The sequence below is a fragment of the Canis lupus genome, chromosome 13 (assembly GCF_048164855.1).
Source record: "Canis lupus baileyi chromosome 13, mCanLup2.hap1, whole genome shotgun sequence".
Lineage (NCBI taxonomy): Eukaryota > Metazoa > Chordata > Mammalia > Carnivora > Canidae > Canis > Canis lupus.
The window spans coordinates 45,077,104-45,092,562 of record NC_132850.1 but is presented as its reverse complement, the minus strand read 5'-3'; the positions used below and the strand labels follow the sequence as shown (position 1 = coordinate 45,092,562).

At 34.3% G+C, this 15,459-nt stretch overlaps 1 protein-coding gene across 4 annotated transcripts in view; it reads right to left on the bottom strand.

Annotated features, from left to right (window-relative positions):
- Nucleotides 1–395: 395 nt before the first annotated feature.
- The window catches only part of ABCE1 (ATP binding cassette subfamily E member 1), a 32,151-nt gene continuing 17,087 nt past the window's right edge, over nt 396–15,459 (bottom strand). For 2 of the 4 annotated variants that reach the window (XM_072773438.1, XM_072773439.1), the window contains exons 10-19: nt 12,160–12,281; nt 9,283–9,504; nt 8,039–8,098; nt 7,878–7,936; nt 6,024–6,134; nt 5,592–5,734; nt 5,360–5,482; nt 3,829–3,940; nt 3,227–3,263; nt 2,095–2,224 (exon numbers count right to left, since the gene is read on the bottom strand). In XM_072773438.1, the coding sequence (XP_072629539.1) occupies nt 2,133–2,224; nt 3,227–3,263; nt 3,829–3,940; nt 5,360–5,482; nt 5,592–5,734; nt 6,024–6,134; nt 7,878–7,936; nt 8,039–8,098; nt 9,283–9,504; nt 12,160–12,281 (1,081 nt within the window). In that variant the 3' untranslated portion in view covers nt 2,095–2,132. The other 2 variants (XM_072773440.1, XM_072773441.1) reach the window with 2 other exon arrangements.

The window sequence follows — 15,459 nt, the reverse complement described above, 5'->3', positions numbered from 1 at the left end:
TGAACAGGCAGCCTTGATAAGCCAGCCTTTCCCCTCCTAGGGGGCTGCCGGCAGCTGAGCACTTTCAATGTGAAGACTAGCAACCTGGTGGCCGCCTTGCATTTCCGGGTCACCTCCCGGGCAGAACTTATCCACAAGAAGCAGTACCACATACATAGCTCCTTTTATTAGGAAACCCAGACTTCTAAATTTAACATCTGCACTGTTGGTGTATTTGAATTGGTATTACTGATTTTTATAGAAAAACTTTTTCTTGTGTTAGCAACCTACTGTAAGACCTTTTGCTATGTAAACATTTAAATGTATTTTACATATTCTGTCATCAGCAATAAGCAGAACTCTGTTCTCATTTTATCACAAGGGTTTTCTTTAGGACAGAATACGGAATCAGTAAGTAAAAACAGCTTTTGTCGTCTTTTATTCAATATACTTGAAATAATCATTCACAAATTTAACCTATCCTTAAAAATAGGCACTACTTATTTTAGTATAATCCCATATATGTACAAAACAAACCCTTTACATATTCACACTTGGTAAGTGCACAGAAAAAAAAGCATAAAAGGATATATATTATTAAATGCAAACACTGGCAACCTTTGGGAGGGTAATGTGAGGAGATAAAACATTTTATTACATGTATTTCAGGAGGTTTGAATTTTTCACAACAAATATTTATGGATCGCTCCTAAATGAGTATTCTTAAAGGCCTATTTTAAAGAAAGACCAGTTAAACCAAACCATTATTTCCAATTCACCATCTGCATATTAGTGCTTCTGTATTGTTTCAAGAAGCTCTCAAAGTCTGTTCAGTAATTTCTATTTTGTTTGCCCCATTAATTTATTAGTAAACTCTCTTCCTCACTTGTAGTAGAAGTTAGTTCCAGTTCACTGCATTAGAAGTGTAACTGAACGTGGTCTCACGCTGCATCTCACTGTTCAGACTCAGGAACTCGAGATGTAAGTTTTTAAGAGTTCTTGCTGCATAGTATCCCAAAACTCCCCACCCCTTTGCTCCCTTACCCCCCCCTCCCCGAGTCAAATGGGTGTAGATCATGTGCTCTATACCAAACATGGATATAAATATATTTGGTACCAAGAGGTATTTTAACATTGCTATCTGGGGGCTTGTTTGCATTAATGTTGCCTTTAGGAAAGTGGCTGTCCTTGACTGTCCGTTAGAAATCTGTGGAAGTTTAAAATTACATGGATGAATCAACTCTAAAGAAAGATTTTGAGCCTATACTTTTAAAGAAAGGAAATATTCTTTAAAATGCTTTTCCTAAATCGTGATCAGTGATTACATAGACTTGTAAAGAATGACATTACTTTGAGAATTATATAGAATCACACAGAATGCTAAAACTGAGTAATTCATAGTAAAGTTAGCTATTTTTCTGGTGGTGGGGCAGAGGGATGTGGAAATGATTTTTTGATATTCAAAAGCACCAAAAACATGGTAAACAGTGCTTAAGCTGGGAACATGGCCTTTTCCAACAGTGGTGTTTTGTGGTAGATCATCTTCCTTTGAAAGTCTAAACACACTGAAAACATAGTGCAAAGACTGAAAACAAGTAACAAATATAATCCTAATGTTTATTTATCAAATTTCATTAGTGGAATCTTCGACTGGCTTTTAAAATAAGGGCAGTTTCTATATTATAGTGGAATATTTGGCAAACGAAGTCTGGAAAGCTTTTTCAAGATTTTTAAAAGGGGGCAACACTGGTCAGCATTTGGTACACGAATATGGTAACACCTACTGAAAATCTTCCCATACATCACGAAAACCTGGAGGTAATTTGTGTAGCTTGAAATGTCTTCATTTTAGAATGTTATACACAAGGGCCTCATCAAGAACAGAAAAGTGCATTTTCTGTGTTCAGACTATAATTTACAACACAACTGGCTTTTGATGTTACATTAAGTAAATTATACTTCAAGCTCCAGAGTATGTGGGGCATAAAACCTGATTAAAGTTTTATACGACAAAAATCCCAATAAATGTTAAGAAATGGCTTCTCAATATTCTGATTCAGTCTAGTCATCCAAGAAAAAGTAGTTTCCACTCTTCTTTTGTTCTACATCCTAAAAAAAAAAAGCAACAAAATCAACACCATCCTCCTATACTTTCACCCACAGTATTGTTTAGCAGTGTTTACAACAGTGTCTATACAACTTACTCTGCAGTCACTGTCTGCACTGCTGCTGGATATTCCCAGGTCTGCTAAATCGAAAGCAAGATTATTACCTCTGCTACTCATCCCTACCACCAGAACACTTCCCTTGGTCCACCTCAAGTAAAGCCCCTTTATATAAATGCCTTATTTACTTATGTAGAATTTTGCTACATATTATTTCCAGCTAAACTATTAAATTCCATTTTCATCATTTTGACTCTAAGCCCCTAGTCCAAAAGGTACAGTCAACTGCCTATTACACAAAATGCATGTAAAAGTATTTTTTCCCAGGACTGTTTACAGACTGGCCAGTAATGATCCACCTACTCATCTGCCTATGTGCTTCCTTTACTAGGATCAAGGTATGATGAAGATGAGTGGGCACAGAGAAATGATGACTAGGTATACCTAGGGACAGAACCATGGATCTTTACACAAGAAAATGAAAGTACAACATTTGTAACATTTCAGAAAGAATTCTTAGTAAAATTAACTGTTCACAATAAGCACTGTAGGGTTTAGTCCCTCTTTTCTTCTTAGTGTGATTTTTTTTTTTAAGATTTATTTATTCATGAGAGACACAGAGAGGCAGAGACATAGGCAGAGGGAGAAGCAGGCTGCCCGTGGGGAGCCCAATGTGGGACTTGACCCCAGGATCACGCCCTGAGCTGAAGGCAGATGCTCAACCACTGAGCCACCCAGGTGTCGCTTAGTGTGATTTTTTAAAACAAACTTCAATTTTAAGACAGAATCTGTAATTTCATTGTCTTGGCCAAGAGTAAAACCATTTATAAACAAAATACACAGCAAAATCTAAGACATCAATACACTCTGTCAGGTGCTTAAGGATACATTACGTATACACTGACCTTGTCTCTGCTAAGAGATCATAGTTTAATAGCAAAGCTAGAGTACAAATATGAAAATAATAAAATCTAGTAAAAGCTAGTATTAAGGATAAGAGTTAGAGGGCCGTGAAATGTAAGCAGCATTTTAAGTAGGTATTGCAGGTGATAAAAACACAGAAATGCTTTTTTAGAGCTCACTTTTTTTCCCCCCGAGGGACCAAGAGATTACTGCTTTCTAAAAAAAAAAAAAAAAAAACTATTTCACAAAGTACACGAATTGTAGGAGGCATAGTTAATAATTTTATGTACCACAAAGAAAGGAAATTGTTGCCAATTACACTGACAAAATGTTTTTCCATTGTGTAGAATTTTATGTTCACTGAAGAGCTTGTCTGCATTCTTAAAATATTTTAATCAGGTGTTGGCTCTTGTGTATGCACAAGAAAAATAGATGAGAGAAACTGGTTAAGGTCTTTGTAAAAATGACTGCTTTGTTTCAACAGTGAATTAGTATAATCTTTCTGAAGACATTAAAAATGGCAATTAAACTCAACACAGGCAGTACAACAGTGGGTACAACTCATAGACAACATGAACACGTCTAAGTCCATGGAGCAATAGCAACTACAACATAATTACTGCCTACCAGACTGAAGGATGCCATCAGATAGTAATGTGAAAAATATGAATCTTAGAATGAAATGACAAAATTTCCTGTGAAATAGCCTTCCAGTTTGAAATATTCCTTTCAATTATTACGAGAAATTATTCCTGATTTTAATATAGTTTTTTTTACCTACCTTAATTGAATTCAGTTTGTTTATTCTTGGCCTATAGTTGTTTGGATCTCTTCTGAATGTAATTTCAAGCTGAGACAAAAATTTATTCATGCCAGCCAGAAGAGTCTGAGGACTAGAGGAAAAATAAGGTTAACTGTGATTAAAATTTACCCCATAAATTTAACTACATTTTGGAATGAAGAGTATTAAGCAGCACTGTTCCTTGAAATTCCCCAATCATAAGTCATCTAGATAATAGTACAATCATAAATTCTATGTTCAGAAGGGTCTTTGCTTGGACTATTTGGCTATATTATTTTTGGGTAAAAGAAACCCAGTTTAAACTATGTTTCTGATTTGGAAAAAGAAACATTTAAGAAATACTAGTTTAGAAAAACGAAAGATCATTAATTAGGAGATTACAGAATTTCTAATCTGACATTTTCAGGGAAGAAGAAAAAATTTAATAGACAAAAGTAACATTAACATCAGACATTTTGCACTGGAGGGACTATGTACAGCACTATGGATTGTACTCATAACTCTTTTTTCTATTTCCATGCTTAATCCATCTTTTTTTAACCCAAACTAATTCTTACATCATACTAAACGGTAACAAACCTGTGGAACATTTTAAGCATTTTTATAAATACAAAGAACTGTTATTCAAGTAAGCTATTATACAGTTCAAAAAACTTCCCTCTCAAAGAAATATGTTAATTCTCAATTGGTAAGTAAATTTAAAATGAAAACAAAGGAATTTTGGGAAGAAGCTCAGTAAAGTTCTTTATTTTTTGGATGAATTATTCAAATAGGAATTCCATTCCTCCCTATTATCAGAAAACAGGTTGGACTCACATGCAATTGCTATTTTGACAAGAAAAAGACGGCTGCATTTCAGTAATTCCGTATGTTTCAACCTAATGTAAGGTTCTAACGCTAAAAAGTTTAAGAAATTTCTCATAAACTGATTTACATGTTAGGCTTCTCTATATCACAAGTGCTATCAAGCCAATAAGGTAAAATTAGAGAAAAAAAGGGGAACAGTAAAATCATTCATTTTGACTCTGCTATAGATCAATACCAGATATTTGGGGTCCACTGTGAACATTACCACTAGCAGTCTAAGTTGGGCAAATCATGTAACCTATGTGCATCCTGTTTTATCTGCTATATATAACATCAGTGGTTTCCAGGGAATCAAAATCCTAACCTGTTTTGAAAATCCAAATAATTAAGCAGACAAAAGTTAACTTGGAAGAAAAGGCAAGCAGCCCAGATCTCTGCATGCTTATTCCCCTGGGTCAGGAGTTCTATACTACAGTCTGAACACTAGTCTACCCAGTCCCTTCTAGTATTCAACATTAATAATCCTGTGAGTCACACAATCATTCCTAGAATTTCTGGCTACTTCTTTCCTTTAAAAATAAAATGGTATCATTAATGTTTATAAGCTTATTGCGAAGTTTTGACTAATAATTTTCTGATTGTTAGAACTTATAAGGAGTTAGAACTTATAAGGACTTCTGAATGTTTCAGAAGATAGTTTTACCTGTTTGCAACTGTGTTCTTAGATGGAATACCATCAAAAACGATGACTCGATCTGCTAGATAGGTGGCCATAATGAAGTCATGTTCCACAACAAAGGCTGTCTTCTTAGCATGGAGTATGAAACTAAAATATATGATTTTGAAAATGTTTCCAGTTTTATATTATCAAATATTCAAATGCTGTATTAAGCACGATTGCATACTGGTACACATAATTAAAAGCAATACATTACCGTTTGACAACTCGAGCTGCCATCAATCTTTGCTCAGAATCCAAATATGCAGATGGTTCATCAATTAAATAGACATCAGCAGGCTTGCCCAAACAAAGTGCTAAAGCCACTCGCTGCAGTTCACCACCAGATAACGTCTGCACCTATTTGAAGTGTGTTTATTATTTTTTAAAGATTTTATTTATTTATTCATGAGACACAGAGAGAGAGAGAGAGACAGAGGCAGAGACACAGGCAGAGGGAGAAGCAGGCTCCACGTAGGGAGCCCAACGCAGGACCCGATCCCGGGACTCCAGGATTATGCCCTCGGCCGAAGGCAGACACCAAACCCGCTGAGCCACCCAGGGATCCCTATTTGGAGAAGAATTTTAGTGAACTATGTAGAGCCACCCAAAGTTTAAATAATAAAATGACAAAAATCAGAATATGTACTTCTTGATCGATGATGTTCTCAATTTGTAGAGGCTTCATTACATCAGTCACAAATTGTGGATGAGTGTAAGCATCTCTTATCTTTTCATGTAGCAACTGTCGAACACTTCCCTGTGGTTAGTGAAAAAAAAAAGTATTGAAATTTTATTTCAGTACAGAACTCCCCTAATTATGAATCTTGACAAAGTTAAGCTCCAGAGCAAAAATAGATGAATTTGCCACCCACAGATAGGATAGTATTTTTATGCTTATTGTCTGTGGCATGTTCTGAAATTTTTATATTAAAAAACCCATCATGTCCAATAAGTAAAAAAAAAAACAAACAAAAAAAAACAACTTAACTCTAAAAGTAGTAAATGATGACTGTTTCAAGAAAGATATCATTTGAGACTAGGAATAATTCTCAAGGTCAGTGTGGTTATCAATTTCTCTTTGGCAATGAGTAAGATAACAAAATGCATAATGTAACAGTGAAGAACTTAAGATGTCTTTTGCTTGATATTTAAGGAGGGCAGAGTCAGAACTTAAAAGCTAAGCTTATACAAAGGGTCAATAATAAAACTTTTATTTTAAGCTAAGCTATCTCATATAGGTGAATAAAGTGGTACTAAGGGCAAATACTATAGTTAAGAAATTTATTACAACACTTCTAGAACCAAAGGAGGTTAACTTCCTAATGTTTTAAAGGTTCATATTTTAACATTTATCAGTATTTTTAATGACCGATGGCATTCAATTTCATTGATATACCATACTGTGTTATCAATTTACCAGTTGATGGACATTGAGTTTGTTTTCTTCCACTTTCTGGCTATTATGAATAACACATTTGTGTCAAATTTGTGCTCTGAGACAGGTCTTCATTTCTCCTTGGTATGTATCTAGGAGTGGAAATGCGGTTCATATGTAACTCTATGTTAACCATACAAGGAACTGACAGGTTTTTTTTTTATTGGCTCTACCATTTTACATTCCCATCAGCAATAGGAGGTTCCAATTTATCCACATCCACACCAATACTTGTTACTACTTTTTAAAGTCATCCTAGTGGGTGTACAAAATCTCACTGTAGTTCTGATTTGCATTTCCCTAATGACTAATGGTGCTGAGCATCTTTACATGTGCTTATTTGGCCATTTGTACATTTTCTTTGAAAAAAAAATCTATTCAAATCCTTTGCCTGTTTTTAAACAGAGTTGTAACTGTTCTTTGTATATTCTAGAGATAAGCAATTATTAAATAATTTGCAAATGTATTCTGTCTTGTACGTGGCCTTTTACTTTTTTTTGCTGGTGTTATCTGCAGCACAAAACACATTAAGTTGTTGCTGATGGTTTTTTTTTTATAATTTTTTTTAAAATTTTTATTTATTTATGATAGTCACAGAGAGAGAGAGGCAGAGGGAGAAGCAGGCCGGGAGCCCGATGTGGGATTCGATCCCGGGTCTCCAGGATCGTGCCCTGGGCCAAAGGCAGTCGCCAAACCGCTGCGCCACCCAGGGATCCCCCCCCCTCTTTTTTTTAAAGTAAGCTCTACACCCAACATAAGGCTTGAACTTAAGACCCCAAGATAAACAGTCACAAGCTCCAACAACTTGAGCCAGCCAGGTGCCCCCTCCTTAGGTTTCTGTTTTGGAAAAAGATGGTGAATAAAGTTAAAGGCATTTCCTAACACTGGAAATGAATCAAGGACTGACATCTTAATACTCTTCCTTAGCCACTTTTGGTAAAACTATACAGAAACTAATTTGGAGAAGAATTTTGATACGGTGAAAGATTAAAGCTACACGTGTGCTTTGTGTGTTATGTGTATAAACTTTCATTTTAATAACCAAGTAACAGAATAATAACTCACAGTTGATTTGGGACTGATTTTCTGTGGCTTATAACTGACATTTAGAACAGGTACTTCGCCTGCAAAATAATGCAAATAAAGAAGACAGTGGAAATTACTCATTATATTCAAAGTTTCCTATATGGGACAGAGTAAAAACATTCAACAACATACAACAGTACCTCCTTCATCAGGTTTAAGTCTTCCAGCAAGCATTCTGATAAATGTCGTTTTGCCAGTACCTGCCAACACGATATACAACAAATGAACTTGAAAGATGTTTCACATTTACAGGAAATCACTATGTGCACTACTAAAAATTAGTTTTAGAGATACACACTGACACTACTAAATTTTAAAAGTTATACAGAAAAATACTTAAAACTTTCATAGTTCACCTCTGAAGTATCATTTGAAACTAATTAGGAATAGTAAAGAATAATAAATCTTATTAATAACCACTTTAAAATAAAGGTAGGTCTATAAAATACAAATCTTGGGTTAGCTTTTAGAACACTTAGTTAGCTAAAATACCAATACAATTTATTGTTGAGTAATATAGTACTGTTCCAATTGATGCCATCCTTATAAAGTCCGTTTACATGAAATATTTAAGTCAAATGCAACCCAGTTCAAAATTCTTCCATTAAGCTAAAGCCTGTTACATTGTAAAATCTTCCTAGGGAATTTCTATAGATTTAATAAGCTCTAAGCATAGAATTAAAATCTTTTTTTTTTTTTTTAAATCTTGAAAGCAATACCAGTCATTTGGTACTCAAATTCAACTCATAGCTGTTTATTACAGCAATCTAATATTGAAAATTCAGGTAATAGAACTATTTACAAAGACAGACTAGCCTGAATTTAAAATAATGAGAGCGCAAATGGAGAAATGCAAGAAAAAAAAATTAAACTGGATTGTTTTTGCATTACCTAACTTATCCTTCCCTTTCTCATCCGTTTTTTCTAAAACGAATAAATGCCGTATCAATTTATATAAAGAAAAACTAGTTTAGAAAAAAAAAATCTTATTTTCACCCCAGATTATGAAACAAAAGATATACTTGACTGAATGGCAATAACAGGAAATCATACACTGTCACAAAATGTGAGGATTCATTCATTCTAGCTCCCAGACCTACATCTGAGTCAAAGTTTTCATGGAATAACTAAGTTATTGGATAAACAGAAGAGACTCTTTTTTTTTTTCTTTTTTAAATTTTTATTTATTTATGATTGTCACAGAGAGAGAGAGAGAGGCAGAGACACAGGCAGAGGGAGGCAGGCTCCATGCACCGGAAGCCCGATGTGGGATTCGATCCCGGGTCTCCAGGATCGCGCCCCGGGCCAAAGGCAGGCGCCAAACCGCTGCGCCACCCAGGGATCCCCCAGAAGAGACTTTCAAATGTAATAAAGGAAAACTTACCATTTTCCCCCAACATCACCATGATTTCAGAATCTGTAAATTCTCCAGCTACAATTGCTAGCTCAAACTCTCCCATCTTTTTCTTCATTCCAGGATATTTATACATACACATCTTTTTAACTTCTTCCTCATTTGCTGTCTCAGCCACTTTAAAAACAAGTGAGGCATCTCTGAATCTCAAGTTTTCTGTTGGAACGTAGCCATCCAAAAAAATGTTTATGCCTGGTGGAAAGTCATTGACAAAAGATTAGTAAAGATCAATTAAAGACCAGTCTTTCTCCACAGCAAGAAATTATTTTGAGAGCAATCTAAGCATAGATTTCAAATTTCTGTGGATTTGTGGTAGCATGCAATGACAACATTGGTGTTTTAGGTATCTAATTCAAGTTGAAATAACTTTTGCAAATATATGTGCCTACATACACAAAGCAATAACTTTTCAATATGATATGATTTTTAATGTGATTTTTATAAGATTTTTTCCATCAGGTTTTACGCAAAAGAATATGGTGCCATTTCTGTATTTTAAAATCAAAACTTACAATTTTTCTGAAAAAATGACAAAGGTAAAAATGGGATCTTTTCAGAGCGACATAAAATGATAGTTCGAGGAATAATTTTTTTAGGAGTATGCATTTTCACATGAGAGCTAGGTATCACAAACTGAAGTCATAATATATATTCCATTTTTTTCAGATTAATTTTGCAGGTTTGTAATACATTTATAGGAATAAACTGACCTCATTTAATATTTTTTGGCTTCCCTATACAAAAATAAACATCATTATCTAAACAGACTTTAGTAACTGAAAGAAAACATACATGATAATCCCTCTATACTAAAACTGCTAAGATCCACAATGGCAGATGCAGAAATGAAAAAGTGGATTATTTGGGAAAAATGAAAAGATGTTTTCAGTGTTTCCTATATTTAAGATAGTAAAAAAAAGCTCAAGCCTGGCCAAGGTCTTAAAAGAAAGCCTAAGGATGCTACTCGTCTCCTTTGGAATTGAGAGCCATATCAGGGGGTCTACAGCCTCAGCCTAGAACACAGATATTCATTATTTGTGGAAAGAACAAATGAATAGACAAACTTATTCTGCCAAAAACAGCATATTTTTTTTTAACTTACAGCTATTTAAAAATTACAAATAGGAGGTTAAAAAAATTAAAACCAAAAATTAAATAGGAACATAAACTTGAAGGAAACCTTAGTGGCTATTTAATCCAGATACCTAATTCATCAGGTAAGGGAATGAGGCTCAGAAAAGTGTGACTGTGCAAAAAAACCATTAACAAACCAGTCCTTCCATTTCTACTGTGTTTGTCAATTTAAAATAGTTCAAGGTATAACTGCCTTTACAGTTCAAGGAGAGCCTTTACATATATGTGTCACATTAATTTCAGTACATTAATGGGAAGCAGAAAGTAAGCTCAGTTTACCTGAATTATTTTAACAGATGAGGAACCTCAAAAACTTCACCAGGAACCATTTCTTAAATGATACAGCTTTTAGACATGGCATTTCTAACTAGTACTGTGAAGAGTGAATGCCAGCAGCCTACATCATTATCAGTGCAATTCTGGACCTACCAAATGCTATAGAGTAGGTACTCAACAAATGCTTGCTAATTGAGAAGAACAAAAAATTTAATAATTGTTCCTGTTATCATCTCTTAAGACTACTGGAAAGAAAACTGGGCAATCTCACAACTTTTTCCTTAACATATGCATCTATTTATCTCAAATGTACAAGTAGGTGATAGCAATTCTATTATCTTAACATAAACATTTTATGTATTCTTTATAAACTGAAAAGCTACCACTGCCTTTTTATGCAAGTGTATGACACAATATAAATGTCTTTTTCCAAAAGCTTCTTAGGTATATCAGAAATGATCTCTTTGAAGAGACTGCTTTCAAAAAAAAAAAGGGAGCCTGCCCAATCTGAAGACAACACAAATAATTATTCTTCTAAAATATGGTATTTTTTCAAAGTATGAACTAGGTAGTCCTTTTGGATGTTCCTAATTGTTCTAGATTGTCAGCTGAAGGCACAGCTGGAGAGATGAAGTATAAAGTAAAAAAGGAGAGAATCAATGGAAGGAAATGCAAAAAAATTAAAAGGAAAAAGGCATACCAGGTAGAGAATGCACTGACATTTGTTTCCAGAGCCATTTAGTGGTAGATTATTATTATTATTTTTTGCCTAACTTATTAGGTAGATAAGAGACATGGAAAAGAGAGGCCAGAGAATCCCTCTTTCCTGAAAGTAGACGAAATAAATGAAAATACACTTACTAAGCTATTTAATTAGACTTGATTACTTATTAAACTTACTAAGCTATTTAGACTTGATTACTTACTAAACTTTCATATTTTAATATGCTTATTAAACTATCTTATGAAGTTTTTAGACAATCTACTACAAACTTAAGATCTAGATTACAGATAAATTTGAAACATGAAACCAAGATGAGCACTAAATCAATTATAGGAGTTTTACTACTGGTATTGGCCTTTCAAAGATAAAGATGACAAATACTATAATGATGCTATCGAAGCCAAAATCTAATAAAAATTTTAAGATCGCAAAGAGTGAAATTGAAAAAGCATTTCTACCCCTTCCAATTGAAAATTCTCCAACATGAAATGTTTTGAATAACAACCGATGGCTATAACCTCCTATATATACATTCTGTTGAGTGATTAAATTCCATTAAGGGGATCCCTGGGTGGTGGCTCAGCGGTTTGGCAGATCGGAGTTTTAGATAAATATCAGAGCAACATGTAACTACTTAATATCAACAATAATACATTTTCTAAGCATTAGAGTGAAAGAGAATACAGCATTGTGGAAATAGTTTTTCAAGTTACCTTCTCTTACACTAAAAGGCATAGTGACAACACCATAAGCACTTGGTACGCCATATAAACAGCAGATGAAGTCAGAGAGATAGTCTAATACACTTAGATCATGCTCCACCACAATGATATATCTGCAAATCAATATAGATTTTTATTTTTAAATGTAACATAACATAATGAAATTAAAATTATATTTAATTACAATTTAAACTCTTACACAGAACAGTGTAAATGTCAAGGAATATAGAAACGTTAAAAAAAAATAAATGTAGAGACCGTATTAAACAAAGCCTTAAAACATATTCTTTAAAGTAAGACTCATTATCAGTCTTTTGTTTCAAATTGTTTTCCTACACTAAAAGGAAGAGGAAAAAATTAACAGGAAACAACTTATGAATACGTGAAATAAATGTGTTTTGTCAATCAAGAACACATTTTAAAATACACTTTACCAAGCAGAAACAATTACAATAGGTTTTTTTAATCTGATGTAGCCTAAACTCTTTATTATGCTATTCATCCTATACATTAAGCCTTTCTAGTTGTCCTGTCCTGTATGTCAGCTGTAGTAGGGGATATAGAGAACACAACGGAACACTTAATCTGGGAATTTTCAATTTATCTCGGGAAAAAACTGAATAGACATGAAACATTACCAAAAAACCTACACAGCCAAATATGTTTAGATATAAAATCCAGTGAAGATCAGAAAGGAAACAGGTGTGTACTGAAGTACTTTATAAGTGGGAGATTATGACATGACTTTTGAAGTGGTAAGAACACAGTATTGCTATGGTACAAATATCAGGCAAACAAAAGTTATGACACTTTTATGTAGCACTTTATTCCTATTCAAGTTGGTTCAAAATGTTAAAAAAGCAATGTCCTACAGACACCTCAAATTCCAACTTAGTTTCCTATACAAATAAAAAATCTCCATATTTGTATTAATGGAATCATCACTCCTGTTAAAAAAGCTAATTTTATTCCCAATGATATACTGCTTAAATTGTCAAGTCTGTCAACTCGAATTTCTCAACATGTGTATTTATTTCATCCTTTCCTTTTCTGCCTAGATTCTAGTTCAGGCTCTCAGATTTCTTTCAATATTGCTATAGACTTTTAACAAACCTCATCTTTTTCAGGTTCCCAGATATGGCTCTCAGTTGCAAATAAACTAACATCCTGAGACTTTCTTTCAAGACTTTCCAAAACTTCAGGTACTATTTTTCTTCATGAATATCTAAGATACACTGAAAAATGGATCTTTCATTGTTTCCTGAATAATCCACTTTTCCATTTCCCTGTGTCTAAGGGATTGTTCCTTCTCCTAAATGGTCTCCTGTCTAAATCCTCACCTGCTGAAATCTTACTCAACACTTTTAAGATCCATCACAATTTCAACCTATAGAACACTCCTCCTAATACGCAAATCAACTTTCCCAAACACTTGACCCCCTGTAACTATGAAAAGATACTTGGATTTTATTATTTTTGAGTACTTCTATAACCTGTTCCTCAATTTTATGAAGTTAGACTATATAACACATTTAGCACCTCTATGGCTTTTAATCTTGTGATATGTACTAAGAATATGTTTAACAAAGCTGTTGAATGACAAAAGAACTTGGACTTATGCTGACAATGAAGGAAAATGGTAGGTTCTTTTTTTTTTTAATGGTAGGTTCTTAAATAGCATTGTCCAGTAGAACCTTCTATGGTTGTGAAAATGTTCTAGTGTCCATATATGGTAGCAAGTAGCTCCTTGGGATGTGGAACACGTGGAATGTGGGTAAGTCTGACTGAAGGAATAAATCTTTATTTCAATTAAAATTAAAATAGCAACGTATGGCTAGAGGGTACAGCACAGTTCTAAAATAAGAGAAAAATAAGAAAAAATATCACTTCAGAAAGACTACTCTGGCAAGAAGAAAGAACCATAGACTTTTTAAAGGAAGGTATCACAGCAATTTAGGTATCAGGTGGTAAAAGGAAAAAAAAAATAAGGGCAAGTCTAATTATGAAAAGAAAATATTAAGAGGAAATGTTTTCTACCATACTGAAGAAGCATCAATTAAAACGGCAAATCAGGGACGCCTGGGTGGCTCAATGGTTGAGTATCTGCCTTCGGCTCAGGGCATGATCCTGGAGTCCCGGGATCGAGTCCTGGGATCGAGTTCCGCATCGGGTTCCCTGCACAGAGCCTGCCTCTCCCTCTGCCTATGTTTCTGCCCCTCTCTCTCATAAATAAATAAAATCTTAAGAAAACAACAACAACAACAAAACCCCCAAAAAAACAACAACAGCAAATCACTCAAGTGAGCCAATACTCATCCTTGCCTTGGTGTCTTTGTTGGCAATGTTCCATTATCTGGAATAACTATTTCTTTTTACCATTAAAATCTTCAAGACTCAGTATAAGGCAGCATAGTATACCATTTAGGGGCTTTTAATTAGCTTTGAAAAGGGAAAAAAACCAGGTCAAACCTTCTGATATTGCTACTTTTAAATGGAGCTTACACAGAATTCCAAAATGTAAAAAACAATTTAGGTGAGCCACTGTATCTTCTGAGGAACTGCTGCATGATGAGAAATCTATGCTGTGAAATTCGTATGATTCGTTTTGAGTCACCTATTGGTTTTTTATCTTACCAAAGATGTCCTTAGAGGTCAAATGCTAAAAAATCTTGTGTATTAGTGTCCTTTCTACAATCTATTCTCTATTTCTTTATTTTAAGGATATGCTCTTCAAAATCTTTTTATAGCATCAAGACTGAACATTGCCTTGACATGTCACAGAATTTCAGGATGCCTATACTTGTTTTTTTTTATAACTGTATCACTTACAAAGAGATCATTTTAACCCTTTATCTATAAATAAGACGCAAAACAGTTGTAAAAACGTCTAACTCATTTTCTTTGTCAATCTGTTTTGACATGTTATCCCTATTACAATCTCTCAAAATACAGAATTCGTAGTGATTTGCCTGAACATTTTTTATTTTTATTTATTTTTTAAAAGATTTTATTTATTCATGAGAGACAGAGAGAGAGAGAGAGAGAAGCAGAGACACAGGCAGAGGGAGAAACAGGCTCCATGCAGGAAGCCTGACATGGGACTCGATTCCGGGTCTCCAGGATCACACCCTGGACTGAAGGCGGCGCTAAATCGCTGAGCCACCCAGGCTGCCTGAATATTTTATTTTTAAAGATTTATTCATATTATTGTAGAGAGAGTACGTGCATGTGAGAGTTGGAATGGGGGAGATGGAGAGAATCTTAGCAGACTCTGTGCTTAGTGTGTAGCTT